Source organism: Drosophila biarmipes, chromosome 3R (assembly GCF_025231255.1).
Source record: "Drosophila biarmipes strain raj3 chromosome 3R, RU_DBia_V1.1, whole genome shotgun sequence".
Taxonomy (NCBI): domain Eukaryota; kingdom Metazoa; phylum Arthropoda; class Insecta; order Diptera; family Drosophilidae; genus Drosophila; species Drosophila biarmipes.
The window spans coordinates 17041617-17057054 of NC_066616.1; the positions used below are offsets into that span (position 1 = coordinate 17041617).

Consider the following 15438-nt stretch of genomic DNA (forward strand, 5'->3'; position numbering starts at 1 on the left):
CGGCGAGAAAGTGGTAATGGTTGGGGCAGCAAAATTGCTTGAGTCTCTAGAAATCATGGTATCACTCGAAAATAAATCATACGGAACAAGTAAAGAATATGTAAAAACAAGTATATTATAATATCTTTTAGTACAAAACAGTTTTTAAAATATTCCTCCAATTCGTTTAAATATTTTTGAGAAAGCTGCTTTGCTTGTCTTTTGTTTTTATTATAAGAAAATTCATCAATAAAGCTCTTAAGCCTCTAGAGAAAGATATTTCACAGCAAAATAATTCTTCAAAAAATAATTGTTATGGAAATGTATTTTATCATATTAAATACTTAATAATACAAGTTTATTTAAAAACATTTAATTTGGTACTTTTAAAATTAAACTGATTCTTAACAGCTTTTATGAAGGTCATTAGGGATAGTTAGTGGATATTCAGTAATCATATTTCTGATAATTTATCTTAGATATATACATTAAGTTTTTATTGTGATAAAACAAGAAGAAATTTCACTCGACCACCCGTATTTTTCGCAGTGCATCGTAATAAACGCTACAAATTGTGTGAGCTGCACTTTGCATTTTCCATGCCTCGTTTTGGGGCTTTTCTTTGCACTCACCTGAAAGTGTTGCTTGATTATTTCCGTTGAGAGGTCAACTTCGACATCCTGACCACCTGCAGCCGGCCAAACGTGCCCAAGTGCGTCAGTCGCATTTGCATTCGCATTTGCATCGAGCAAATGTGGCCCCGGGGAGACGATCGAGTGGGGATTTGTCGCAGGGCGGAGGTGGCGACCGCAGCGGAGATGCGTAGAGAAAATGTTTGAAATAGTTCATTAGTTTTCGATTGGCGCAACCCCTTTCCAGCATATTCGATTCGGAAACGGATTTGGCAATCACACCCAAAAAACCTGTGCCGCCCGTTGCCAACCAACTTGGTGAGCTGCATTAGCCGGGCTTAATTCAATTGGGTTTGGTTTCGGCTCAATCATCCGGCTTTTTGTTGAAATAAATTGTAAAATCGCTGATTACGCCAATCGAGAGCGAGTGGCTGGCATTTAGAACTAATTAAAATGCTGAATTCATTGGCAGCCTGCAATGGTCTTAATTAATTTCATTTATTTATATCCGTTTTTAGCCTTTTATTTGCCTATTCACTCTCAATTGGCTTATTTATTTATGGGTTCCAGGTGTGATTCACACATGAAGCCGTGCTCGATGCCCAATCGAAGGCCAGAGAAGGGCTTTCGATTATCGAGGGGCTGAGCCCAGGGGCCTAATCATAACTCAATTACTGTGCCAATTCCATAACCGACTTTCAATCGGAATATCAATCACGGTCGCTGGTTGGCCCGGGCGGCGGCGGCAGTTATCGATTGCATTTTAATTAACCAACTTTTTGTTCGCTCTTCAGTTTCAATTGGTAATCACAAAACGTTCAAATGCCCCCGCATCCCACAACCCACACCCCGCAGCCCGGCCCCTCGAGCCGGCACAAAAAATGATCGAAATTATTAAATCAAAATAACAAAAATGCACATAAATAACGTAAATTAAATGCAAATACTCCACAAATTTGTTCATTGCCTATTTCTGGATTCCGGGGGAGAGGCGAAGAGACTGTGAGCATCAATTGGGGAGTTCGGGGATAGTACTTTCAACGTTTTTAGGGGCGTGGTCGCAGGGTCTGCAGGGCTGGCAAAACACAACTAAGTTCTATATATGAGGTATATATTTATATATATTATGAGCGAAATAAGTTTAATATTTTATTTATTGGTTTCGACTTTAAAAACTACCAAACCTACTGATAAAAATGTTCTGTTTTTGGGGGGATCGGCAACGATATTCTAGCGTAAGACTGTACTCCTTGGAGGCTGTGTGTTTTGAATGGCGGGGGTATGATTTATTTATCAGGTCTTCTCGGGCTCCCGGCCTGGGGACTCATGATGCTATGCTAATGCTCTGACGACTGTGAGAATGTGTTTTCTTTGGCATACTTTATTGGTTTTCAGTACTCGGGGTGTGTGTGTGAGTGTGGTCTTTGAAAGGAAAACACAAACGCTTTGCTGCAGACTCAGCAGAAATGAGAAATGAATGTATGCTTTCAATAATAAAAAAAGGTACGAATGTAAACGCAAATAATTAGATTTCGAACGGAGAAAGGAATAAGCCAAACAGAAAGTCGGGCGGCGGCGGAAAAGCGAACGAAAATGTCTTAACAAAATCAATTTGTATTTTTCTCTTTGAGGGGGGAACTTCGCGACTGCTCATGGCGAATTCAACCTCAGCTTGTTTTTTTGGAATTATGCCGAACAAAAGTCCTGCAGAGGGAGGTTTTTGATGTTTCGGTGACTTTGTTGTATGAAACAATGAGCTCGATGTCTTGTGAACTTGAATGCTGGATGTATGACAAAAAGGTTTGCACTTGAAGGGGTCTGAACGATGGCTTGGATCTCGAAAAATTAGATCGAAAACGCTGGGGCTGTCATGTTTGAGTGTAGTAACTGGTATTGTTTTGGATTCAAAAACTGGGTGCGTTGGAAAAAATTTGAAAAAGTGTGCTGGAATTGAATTGAACAAAATTTGATTGGTTTTCATTTTGGTTTCGTTTAAGTTTAAATATATATTTTTAGGAAAAAATTAAATGAATTTTGTTTAGGTTTCGGTTTTGTTAAGGGTTTTCATTTTGCTCACTTAACATACGAAAAAGTTAGTATCGAAAATATTCACAACTTGTATACAGTTTGCTAATTTCACTTGTATTCTCTAGATTTTTTCTGTTAGATAAACAAAATGACAAACAAAATTCATAGAAAAGAATTGGATTGTTAACGCATTGGAAGCAAATTGATTGTTTTAATTTTGTTTTTGGTATATTTCTTGTAGGAAAATTTCAAAAAACTCTCAAAACAAATGGCAAGCTACGTAAAAAGAATGGAACACAAGAGCAATTGAAAGAGTTCGAGATATGTAAATATTAATATATGTATAGAAATTGTAAAGTATAAACTGTTTTGTAGTTACTTAGGTATCTTTGGTTTTTTGTTGAGCAATTGCCAAAAATTATGCACAAAGCCAAGAGGCGCACGGAGGGCGCCAAGTTGTTTATTTATATATAGTATCGTATAGTATGTATTCACCTTCAACACATAAGCAAAAATTGGAATGAACTCGATGGTTTTTATCAAAAATTTACCTGCAACTCGGGGTGTTTTCGGTTACAGGGGGACGACACACAACGGAAATCATAAATAAATTCACAAAAATCTATCTAAAATGGTGAACGAACGAACAAAATGAAACAACGAACTTTTTTTGCCTGTTAATTAGTTCTACGAGTTTGCACACACATATCTGGACTTGGTTGGCTGTGTGTAAGGCTGCGTATTTATTATACATATATATATAAGGTATATATATTTAGTTTGGAATTTTTTCTTGGTTGGTTTTGCAGTTAGTTGGTCGTGGAATTTTGTTATTTATGGATTACGTTCATGCTAATACGTGTACACATACTTTGGTAGTAAACACCGGCATTTCCGTTTCCGCCGTAGCCCAAGCCCGTATCAATGATATCGAATGCTTCATTATCGGCAGCCGCCGCTGCCATGTGCCGCTGATGGAAGCCGCTTATATTGAACGGATAGCTGGGCACGCCGTGCATCGAGCCCGGATAGTTAAAGCTGCCGGACAGGCCTATGCCCATGCCCAGGCCCAGGCCGTAACCGGGGGCGGAACCGGATCCGGATGTGGTGACCGTGCCGGAACCGGAACCCATCACTATAAGTGGCGTATCAATTAGGGCCAAATTATCATTGAAGATTCTCTGATGCAGTTTCTCGTCCATGCCCAATATTCTTACTGCAATTTGAGGTTAGCAAGAAGAAAGAGGGTAGAATGGTTGTAGTTGTGGTTGTTGGTAGTTGTTGTTCTTGTTCAGTGCCATCTATATAGTTGTTTGATTTGTTGTTGTAGCTGTAGTTGGAGTTGGAGTTACTGTGGTGACCGTAGTTGCAGCTTGCAGCTGGCAGCTACGCAGCATTCGAGTTATCCAATCAGATTCGCATGAATTTTCTTGTAGCATTTGGCTTTCTTACAATCAATTTTATTGCTATTAGTATGCTATTTTTATTGTACGTATTTGTAAAAACAAGAACGGAAACAAAAAGCGCTTGAAAAGAAAACGATATTGTTTCGAATGCCGAAACGAAGTAGTTTCCATTCGAAAAGAAAACCGATACAGATAGTGTCAACGAAAAGAGCGAGAAAGTCTTGGACAAACGTACAGAGGGGAGTGTGGGAAATACGGTGCCAGCAATTATCGTTCAAAATTAGTGCAGGGCAGGGCAGACGAGTGAAACGTTTTGCATTGTAGATGTAAGAGAAACAGAATCGCTTTTCCAATTGTTTTTAGCCCCCAATCGATTTCCATTGCAGGTTTTGCGTCTCGCCACGCTCCGATTGCCACTTGCTATCAATACCAATGGCGAAACATAAACAGAAGACAAACAGAAGCGCCTGTCCCCGTGTCTGGCGGAATGTCTGTCTGTCCGACTGTCTGTCAAATGTCATGCGCTGGTAGAGCGCCCAAACGGCAAACGGGTCGGGCTCAAAACGGTTTGCAACCGCAGAAGTAGCTTCGCTATCATCTCCGACACTGGCGAAAATATATTATATTTTTGTTACATTACACAATATTTCTTGTTACAGAATATTTAGTCATAAAAATCAAGTTATGCAAGGGATTTTAAAAATTATTCATAAAACGTTCTGACAAAATGAAAATAATTATATTTATTGAAAATCTGTAAAACAACTTAGCATATGCCCTAGTTTTTAAAAGTTTTTGAGTTTTTCTTAATGTTTCCTGTATTTTTTTTGTTACGTTTAATGTTTAACTTATAATAAAACCTGTTAGAAGTGATTACTTCAAATGTATTATATTTTTAAAAAATATATTTTTATAATTTGTTTAAAAACAAAATATTTTGCTAGACTTAAATGACGACTTTATCCCGTGAGATTTCCCTAATAAAGCTATAAATAATGACTCCTTTCTGGTAACATTTTTTTCTCAGTGTCACTTTGGCTTATCTCGCCGAGAGCACGCCGAAGTGCGCTTCATTTGCGGCGTCTGGCAAAGCTCAAAAGGATGCCAATCCCAGGGCCACGCCCACCTCCGCGCTGGAATGTCTGCTGGGGGATGGAGGGTCCACTGCTGGCGCTAAATGGCCAAGGATTTGCCGGGATACGTGCGACGTACTTATGTTTGTCGCTCCCACTGCCATCGCAAATATTTGCACAACAAACAGAGCGACGGCGACGCAGGAATGGATGTCTTGGGAGGGTGGCTCGAATGGGATTAGCTCCGTTTGTTAACTGTTATCGCGCTTGTAAGCTCCTCCTGTCGTTGAGTGGATCTGCGGATCTGTGTCATCTAATTGTTGCGTATACGCCGCGTTGGCCGCCCTACAAAACGTTTCAGCTTCCGCTGCACTGCGGGGTCATTGCATGCCGTTTAACATTAACCAAAGCACAAAGTTCCTATAAAGTTGAGTGTAAAACACCCCAATGTACAGATGCAGATACAGTTACATTTACGGATACAGAGATAAAGATACTGTGCGCGAAATTTAAACAATCTCATAAACAATGGAAATAAATTTTGGGGGAATGTGCAATAATTTGAAAATTACATTCTGGCCAAATGCGTGTAATGCCAGAAACGCGAATATGTTTGCCGACTACGGTCTACGACTGCCATATCAAATAGCCGTGGTTTTCATGCCCTAATTGGGAGAGGCGTGAGCAGCTGCATCACACACAGATACACACGCACACACATGCTGGGGCGTACATAGGTGCTTGGCCTGGCGGCAGCAGAATGGTTTGTGGCCCTCTTCTACTTCTAAGTGGATTGTACAATATTATGAAAATATTTATTGCACGCAAACATCGTGCATATATGTAGCCCATAGATACATGCTAGTGTGGGTGGTGGTGCGCTGGGTGGTGCAGGGTGGTTCAGGGTGCTTAGTGGGTGGTGTAAGGGTGCTTGGCAAGCGTGTTTGCTTCGCTTTGTTGTTGGCGCAATGCTGACAAATCGCTTTATTTGCTTTTTAGTTGAGCTTAATTAAATTTTCAAATTGAACGCTCAGCTTAATTTTTATGGACGTGATACCTATTATGTAGGGGGTGTGTGAGAACCTATGCTATTAACTTGTTTACTGCTGTTAAAATAGCTGAAAAATTTTGGTTAGAGCAATATTTTGAAGGTGAGTTTATTAAAACTAACATTCCAATAGCATGATATTTTACGATTTTTTGTATCACATTTGATATTATAAATTTTAACAAATATTTGACTTGAAATTAATCTAAATAATTCTGGCATATACAAAGGAACTAAACTATTTGACTGATAGCCTTGCAATCCCTTAATCCTTCTTTATGAGGTAACAAAAGCAACTACTGCTAACTCATAAATCCCTACATTGTTTATTTATTTTCATCTGCCATTGTTGCTCTGTGCATATATACTAACTACATGGTGATATTGTTGATGGCATTCTGGTAAATTTAAAGCCCTCGAGGCCATTGACAATGTTTATGCTTTGCATTTGAGAATCCAATCAGCAACAATAACAATTCAATTTAAATAAAAAGCACTGCTGCCTTTAGCTTCGACATTTATGCATATCTCTCGCTGCACTGGGCCCAAAATGTGTCCCAAAAATCCGATAGCCCCGCCGAATTCAGGCCTATTGTTGTGGCTGCTGGTGTTGTTAATTTACTGGTCGCCATAAACGTAAATAAGGCAAGTGTCGGTGAAAATGTATGCAAATCGGCAAATCGGCGTGTGTGCGAGTGTGTGCCTTTGCGTCTGACGTGCATAAATAGTTTGCTAATATTTACAGCAGTCCCATGGCTCGGCAGCTGCAACAATAGACAAAGCTGTATGCAGAAGTGCACAATGCAGCATGCAGGCTGGGGAATTTACAACTTTGTCGAGCAGATTGCCGAGTGCAGCGAGTCGCAAACAAAACACCATCGATGGTGATGGACGGCCGTCGTCAAATGGCAAGTGAAATCTGTGGCAATAAATAAAAACCGGATGCGCAACGCATAATCGAAGGGCCAGGCAGGAGAGGATGCATGGATTAGGCCATTAACAATTGCAGGCAGGCCGTTTCATTGTGTTGGGTGAAATTACCGAGTCTGTAAGTAAGCAGTAAAGGATAGGGAAGAACTTAACATAACTTGGTGGGAGAAAAGGAGTTCAAGAGACAAAATTCTTCATTTTACTTTACTCAGCTATCAGGTAAATTAAAAGATTATAATATATTTTATAGTAAAATTAATATTTTTGCTAATTAGACATTCGTTCTCTTATGATATGACTCGATCTTAAGCATCAAAGAAACAAGATCAAATAATCTGTCTTGGAAAATGAGTTTTTTAATTTTCCTAGACGAAACGTTCTTGAAATCAAGATGAAAGTTTTTCTAGTTTGTTTATTGTCATGAAGCGATTTAAAAAAAGGTGGTAAAACACATTTATAATTTGAGAATTAATCGATCGAAAGAACCTGTTCCTTAAAATCGCATGCTATAATATTTCTAATTCCGAGTCGAAGTCATTCTTGAATTTCCTTTTCTCAGTGTTCTGTGTATTTTAATTTTAGAATAGAATACCAATAAACCAAAAGCCACGGTGGAGTGCTGGGTTACAGTTCTTGGTTTTTGCTTTTTGATGACGCGTTAAGGGGTCGAAATGCTTATTTATGGCACTTGTGTGCATTGCATCAGGATGTTCGTGGGCCTGTGTGAGTGAGCGCTGCATGTGTGTGTGTGTGTGTGAAAGTATCTGTGCATTCATGAAACTGCAACTGATTGCCCCTGCAGATAGCTAATGCCATGGAGCGAGCTGCAAACAACAAAGGACGCCTGTTGGCCTGGCCAGAACGCTCAAGTTTGCCAGCTTTGTTTGCCTAATAAGCTTTTGAACGGAGTGTGAGAGCGAGAGGGTGGGATGCGGTGGAGAGAGACGGCCATAGTGGTGCAATTTGTGCCAGACAGAGAGGGGGATAGAGCTCATTCGAGTGCTTCTCGGTGCGCTTAAATTCATCTTGCTCCTTGCGGAATACTTACTTACACGCCAATTGTCTAATTTACGACCTGACCCTTGGCTTCATTTCCCATTCGCAGTGCATAAATATTTAATTTGAATTAAATGTGACCCAATGAGGAAGGATTTGAGAGCACTTGGGCAAGCCAAGGCAATTATTCACCTTTCCTCGCATGCAAACAAGGAATAAAACGAAAGCTATTTTAAATAAATTTATAATGAAAAGGGGAAAAAGTTTTGCTGAATAATTAGAAAATTAACATTACCCTTAATTTCCCTTAATGTAATATTTGTAGGCTGGGCCAAAAATACCTTCTTAAAAGTACTTTTTCCTTCAATAACTAATCAAAAAATGGTAAAATTAAATAACAAAATTATGTATATAAATCCGAGCGATTGTCTTTATAAAATATATCTATCCCAGCAATTATCTTTTTGTGCTACTAACCTACTAGTTCCAATAGCCTATATATTGTGATAAATAGGAGCAATGATTAAAATGTATATAAAGAACAAACCAAATGGGTTTGCAAATCGCTTTTTCTCTGCCAATAGTCGACCAAATTGATATTATCATTTCCCCGGCCCGCAAATATCCCCAACTAATACGCAAATAGCTCTCATAATTTAGCAGCAATCGTTTCCATATTTATTCCAAATTGCCCGGGGCGTGCGGATTAAATTACAGGCCGGCCTGGCTAAGTGCAATTAGTGAACTCACCTCGCTCCTCCATCGAGGGTCCTGTGTAGGTGCGGTGGGTTATATCGCTGCCGGCAACTAAATCGGCGAGTGGTGCTGTTTTGTGCATTTTGGTGCCAGTGCTGAATAAATTGCAGAGTTGTACAGATAATTAAGTGCAAATTACAAAACAGAGTGCTCGGGTGGGGTTAGGAGGGGGCTGTGTGTTAGTGAGGCGCAAACCAAACAACCAAATGCGTAAGTAGATTTAGCAAATTACATAAATCTCGTTTGTTACGGAAAGAAACTGACTTAAGGTGGGCATTAATCGGCTTAGGGCATTACGAATACAATGGCCAATTACCAGGCTGAGGAGCCGAGGAGCCGAAGGTTATGACCCCCCGAATCCAAGGGATGTCTGCGCTGCCTGCACCGACTGGCATTATAAATTAATTCTGTCTCCAGGTATGGACCAGGACTCGACTGGTGTATTTACGAAGATGCAATGCATTAAAATCAGATTACAGAAATGCTCGACAAGTGCCCTGGGAGCCGATTAGTACGAGTGCCTGGTAGTTTTGCTGCCAGCCGGACTTATTCATTAGTTGGCTTTTTAACCGGAAATTGTGGCATACCCAAGTGAGTCAATTATTTTAAAAGCTTTTTGCATAAACTTTTCAGCTCTTCGGTGGCTAAGACCGGAGTTAATGAAAGGGGCGACGGGCCGGTGGGTCTTTTCAGCAATCACAAACATATGTGTGTGCGGGCTCTAAACTTTCTGGTTCTGCAAAAAGTTTGCCAGTCGAAGATGCCAACTTAAGTCAGCCGAGAAAAAGAGGGAAAATCGAGGGGCAAGGGTGGATTGAGAAGTTTCTCAACTTCGGCCAGCCGCATACTTAGGTGGGCTGGGAATCGTGGGTGCCGGGCCCGGAGGTCCAGATCCCGTCGTGGAGCTCTGATCGCCGTGGCTGTAGAAGGTGTGCTGGTGCGGGTGGGAGTGCGAGTGCGGGCCTGCGTCCACCACCACGACCACGTCGTGCTCCAGCTCATCGTTGCGGTGGTGGTGCTGCTGCACCTGCACCGAGGACGGTGGCTTCTTGTTGGTCACCACCTCCACCACCACGTCGTCGTCGTCGTCCAGGGTGTGCGGACTGTGCGAGGCGAGGACCAGGGGATTGTTAATCCCCCACGACGGCGGGTGCAGGTAGTGCGGGTAATTCGAATAAATCTCGGCTCGTATGCGGTCATCATAATCGTCGTCCTCCTCCTCGTCGTCGTCGTCGCCATTAACGTCCCCAGCACCATTAGCCTCATCCCCATCGGGATCCTCGTCCTCCGTCTCGTTGGCCTCGTCCTCCGGATCGTTCGCTCCGTTGGGCTCATCGTGGTACTCGATATTGTTGGTCATGAGCTCGGTGCCATTGATGCCATGGTGCTTCTGCCTCAACTTGGGCTTCGGCTTCGCTTTGGGTTTGGGTTTGGGTTTTGGCCGCGGCTTTGCCTTCGGTCTCGGTTGCTTCAATTTGGGCAGACCGTTGGGGAAAAATATTAGTCTATCTGCAAAGGTGGGGAGGCGGCGGGGTATTTGGGGATGTTGGGAAAACCGAGGGGCAGGGGGCATGCGTGCGGAAAAATAGAGAAAAACATTTAGTGCCGGTGCGGTGCAAATTGTTGCTATTAAACCAAGTTTGTAGGGGCGAGTGTGTGGGTGTTGTGTGCGCGGGTATTTAATTAGTGCAATTAGTGTGTGCTTGTATAATAAAATTCAGCGAAACGAGAGAATGGGATCATTCTGCTCTGGGGTGCTGTTAATCCATTAGTGCAGGCGGTGGTCGGGCGAGGTGGAAAATGAAATTATGCTTTAAAGACTCGTGTTCGTGGTCCGGCGCAGTGGGGGGAATAAAAGCTTTCACCCGACCGAGATTATTGTTCCTCTAGCCCTACTCCTGCACATCAAACAGTGTTGGTTAGTATAGCTTGGTCTAGCGTTCGACTTATGACTAGGGTTAGACAGAGTTAGTTCTAGAAGTGGTGTTCTTTTGGGGTGCAATCAATCTAAAGCACAGACTCAGTTCGCTGGGTGGCGGTTAACTTTAGCGAGTGACTGTATGTAGTTATGGCCAGGATAGCGTACAGCTACAACAAACTTTGATTAAGTGACAGATACAGAGCGAGAGAGAGAGAGAGATAGTATAGGCAGAGAGAGAGATAGAGAGATAGCACGGCAGCTTTGGTTTACATTGATATACATTCGTATACGTGATATTTAGGATACTGAGCATAGCTAATGTTCGTACAGTATGATATATATTGGATATAGGCATATTGGTTACTGTTTACTGATCGCAGAAAATGGGTTTCGTTTTGGGTTTTTTCTAGTTGGTTTTTGATGCAGAAGCGTGCGATAGTTTAGTTTCTGGTTTTTGTTTAGGTTACTTAAATGGTTAGGCTAGTTTCGGTTTTTGAGCGTTTCACAAAATTACAATAACCAAAGAAAACGGAAATGGAAACAGAAACGGAAACGGAAAATCAAACCAAAAGAACGCATCAAATCGGTTTCGATTTAGTCGGGTAAAGGTGATCATCATTGGATACCAGAGGTTGACAGAGAAAGAGAGACACATAAGAACAGAGGACAATGAAAACAAAAACTATATAGTTTATCCACGATCTTAAAAGCAATGGCTTCTTGTCTTTTTCACTCTCAGCTGTTTGTGTTGTTGCTTGTTGTAGTTATTGTTATTGGCTGTTGTTGTTATAGTTGTTTTTGCAGTCACGGTCAACAGTTGAGCAACGCCGGTCGAAACTTACCCACACACGGATTGTGATTAACAATATTAAAGATACGATCACAGCGCTTTTTCATATGGTTGTTCGGGCAGATGCAGCCGAACATGGGCGACAGCCGCAGGTTGGTCCAGGAGTCGTGGCAGGCGTCCCTGCAACGAAAGCGATGATGGGCCGGGTTGTATTAATATACTCTCTCCGCCTTAAATCGGTTCTAAGTTTCGTCTCGGGGTCTCGGAACCCCGGCTAATTGAATTCATTTCGAGTCCCCAACCGCCGCAACCGAAGCCGCATCGCCAGCGACTTCCGTTCGGGGCATGCAAAGTTTAAAATTGCCAATTACATCAAAAATGCATGTGCACCCTGAGAAAATTTAAATATTGGACTTGCACAGTAATTGAAGAACCGAAAATTTCATATATGACTGAGGTTCGACCATTCTATATCATAGTATAAATTCAACCACATTTTTATATAAAACATTTTTCAAAATTAATTTAGCTATATTAATATAAAGCCTCAATTATTCTTCTAAGTTCGTCTATAATTAATTCTAATAAAATAATTTCATTGACGCTTAAAATATTTACAAGATACATTCATACATATAAGATACAAAAAAGTAAAACCATTTCTTCAGGAAATGAATCTATTTGAATATCAGCCACAATACATAAAACAAAGAGCCCTATTTTCTTAAATTTTTCAAAGCAGTATTTTATGCTTTTTTGTTAACAAAAAAACTAAGGTTTTTCCCAGTGCACCCACACGGTGCTGCAATTAATATTTTATCGCATAGGTGGATCTCAACCCGAACCAAAACCCGCAGCCAGAATGCCTGGCATGCGTGCGCAAAGTTTTAGGCTGGGTTGGGGTGCAAGAGTGGGCAGTGTTGTAGTGGAAGTGGAGAACTTTAAGACCAAGTTGGAAAGTCTGTGCTGAAGTCAACTCCCGGCGCCCAACTCCCAGCTGCCGCCGCAAAAAGTCATTTCGAGTTATTAAAACATTCAGAACGTTTGTATTCGAGTGTATCGAGGCGGGGAGCCATCGAGGCAATGAGCCAGACGAGTCCTGGCAGGGAGGAAATCGCGTCAGTAAGGATATGTGATGGCTAAAGGAAGCAGCAAGATGCCGGCAAGCAGGAAGTTTCATTTCGCCTGCTGCTCGCTCAACTTGACTCCTGTTTACGTTGCTGTCTGCTGTGTGCGTTGTGTTTTTTGCCAATAAAATCGAATATCGAAATTGAATGTTGCAAGGCGACTTCGGCTCCCCCTCCTTTTAACCCCGGATGGGAGGACAGGTGGGCACACTCCATGCTTTTTGCCAACTGCCAATGCAATTTGCATTTGCCGTTAACCATTAAGCGGCACGACCACGCCGCGGCGCGGAGCAAATCAATTTTCTTATTAAGTCAAACACGCTTTAATTTAATTTTCATTATCGGAATTGGCTCTTGGTAGCGCACTTCGATTTCCCATTTTCATAATTTACCTCACACTTTAATCGAAACGCCACAAAATTGAGCTATTAATTGACGGTATTGTCTTTCAGGGAAATGAAAGTTTGGTTTAACGCCTTTTTGCTCTTTTTTCACGTACTCCTCTGAAACTGGGTCACTAACTAATTATCTCCGCTCGTTCTGTGGTCTAAAAATGGCCGACAATGTTGATATGAATTTTTTATCGATATGGATTTTTGAATGTGATTATCGTTGGCGAGCAAAAACGAGGGGGTAATTAAATCCTTAATGCGTGTCGTATCAATTTTTAAGCATCTGATTCTTTGAAGAGGAATAATTATTGGATTGGTGAATTAATACCTTTTTTACCTTTAACTGAATTGTGTCTAACAAAACATTTTAAAAGCTGGAAGGGCTAACTAAATTTTTTATCTTTTGTAGTTCCAAATAACCTTTATATCCCATTAAAATGCTTTACATTTGTTTAACTCACCTGTTTTCCATTTTGCACTTGTTGTCGCGCACTTTGCAATGCGTTTTAAAGTCCTCGAAGAGCTTCAGGCATTTGCGTTCCTGCTGGCAGACGGAAAGCGCATGGTTGCAAGTTGGAAGTGCGTCAATTGGGTAAGGATCCTTCTCGGCTGAGGATATAAATACAAAAGTTTGTTAGAGGGTGATATACTTAAAAAAGTCCTGGGGGGACCCACCTTTCTTCAACACAAATCCGCAGGGATGATCGAAGAGAAAGTCCCGGAAGTGGTTGCAGTCGGGATCCATTCCAGGCTCCTTGCACAGGCAGGTGGGCCGGAAGAACTGGAAGGCCTGCAGGGTGCGAAGGGCCGCCTGGCACTTGGTCACCGTCACCGTGCTGCAGGACACTGCAAGGAGGAGGAGGTCGGCGGTATTCAGTACAACATGTTGTGGCAAGTGAGTGACAGTTGGATCCATTTGGGGGATTGGGACTGGGCGGATATGCTTAATGATCTATAAATGGCAGCAGTGCTTAAACTTTGACATTTAATGTCGTGCTGGTTCATTTTGGGAGCTGAACATCGATTACCAACTGTATGAGTGGGCACACAGAAAGAAATAAAAAGCAACTAAAAAAGGAAAAGTAAAGAAAACTTAAAGGTTTATCATTTATTTGGCTTGTTGTTTATCACATGTTTTCTACATTCTACATATTTTGAGAACGTTATAAAAATACCAACTGCTCTGGGATATATTCAAGACATATTCTATATTACAATCCCTTTCTCCCAGTGCAGGTGTGGGCCATGACAGTTGTTATAAATGGCAGCCAGACAACTACAAACCAGACACATGTCATAATAAGAGCCAAAGAAGGGGCGCTATAACAACTACTGTATGAATAATTGAGTCTCCAAACAAAACGGTCGATTTAAGCGGCCAATGAAGCGTTGCGGAGCGCTGGCAAACGTGGCCCGGATAATATTTTATAACATAATAAATTATGTTACACATAGACCATACGTGGTGGGTGTGTGACAGCTTATTCGAGCATATGACAACTACTGCGACAAACAAAGGGCAAACATCTGTTGGCCATCCATTGTCCTTTTGGCCATAAAACATAAGCCCTACTAATAAACCCGGCTGCGCCGACACTTCACAAACACAGGCCAGCAGAGCCGGAGACGCACACAAATACACGTGGCGGGGGCAGAGGGACAGGGACTCGTTTGGCTCGTCATAAGCCGTAAAATCGCCAAAAAGCAAAACAAGCAAACTGCCGGACAATGGGAGTCCATGGACTCCGGGTCCGGGATAATGGGAAGCGAGTTTGAGTGGGTGTGGCCACCACACCATGTGGTCCACGTCACTCAACTGACCCGAACCGAACCGAACTGGGCCCCCCGCCTCATCGGTAACCCTGTGATTGCCCTACGACCTATCCAATAACGCCCTTGTCCCAGGCAGACCGGACATGATTATTTGCTAGTTGAACATAAAGTTGCTTCCGACTGGGGATGGGGGTATCTGGATGTGGGCCAACACACATCGGAACACTCGCATCCACTGCGCAACAAGTGACATTTTTCACAGGCATCCATCATTTTTATGCCCCTTGGTTCCGCACGGTTTTATTTTTTTCGGATATCCCTTTGGGTTCTCTGGATTTTGGGATTTTTTCGGGTCTCTTCGTGGTGTCAATTAAAACGCGTTGGCTGTGGATCAGGGCGAAGCGCAGAGTTCTTATGTTCTTAAACAAGGAAATGGAAAAGGCTGCTTTGAAAAGCGCTAGTTGAACAACATTTTCAAATAAATTGCAGAGGAATTATAAGTCATAGTGTTGTTAAAAGGGAAATGTTTTTATTTTTGGGAGGGGTTTTTGAGTTCAATTAGAGCTGGTATCTGCGGATTACAATTA

The 15438-nt window shown here is 41.9% G+C and overlaps 1 protein-coding gene across 5 annotated transcripts in view; it reads right to left on the minus strand.

Moving 5' to 3' along the window:
- The window catches only part of LOC108031641 (uncharacterized), a 116486-nt gene that overhangs the window by 12859 nt on the left and 88189 nt on the right, over positions 1-15438 (minus strand). For 2 of the 5 annotated variants that reach the window (XM_050888402.1, XM_017105271.3), the window contains 5 exons: positions 13754-13924; positions 13540-13687; positions 11612-11739; positions 3511-3855; positions 612-667 (listed from right to left, as the gene is read on the minus strand). In XM_050888402.1, the coding sequence (XP_050744359.1) occupies positions 612-667; positions 3511-3855; positions 11612-11739; positions 13540-13687; positions 13754-13924 (848 nt within the window). Of the gene's footprint in view, positions 1-611; positions 668-3510; positions 3856-8842; positions 8944-9696; positions 10358-11611; positions 11740-13539; positions 13688-13753; positions 13925-15438 lie in introns of all 5 variants that reach the window. The other 3 variants (XM_050888403.1, XM_017105272.3, XM_017105273.3) reach the window with 2 other exon arrangements.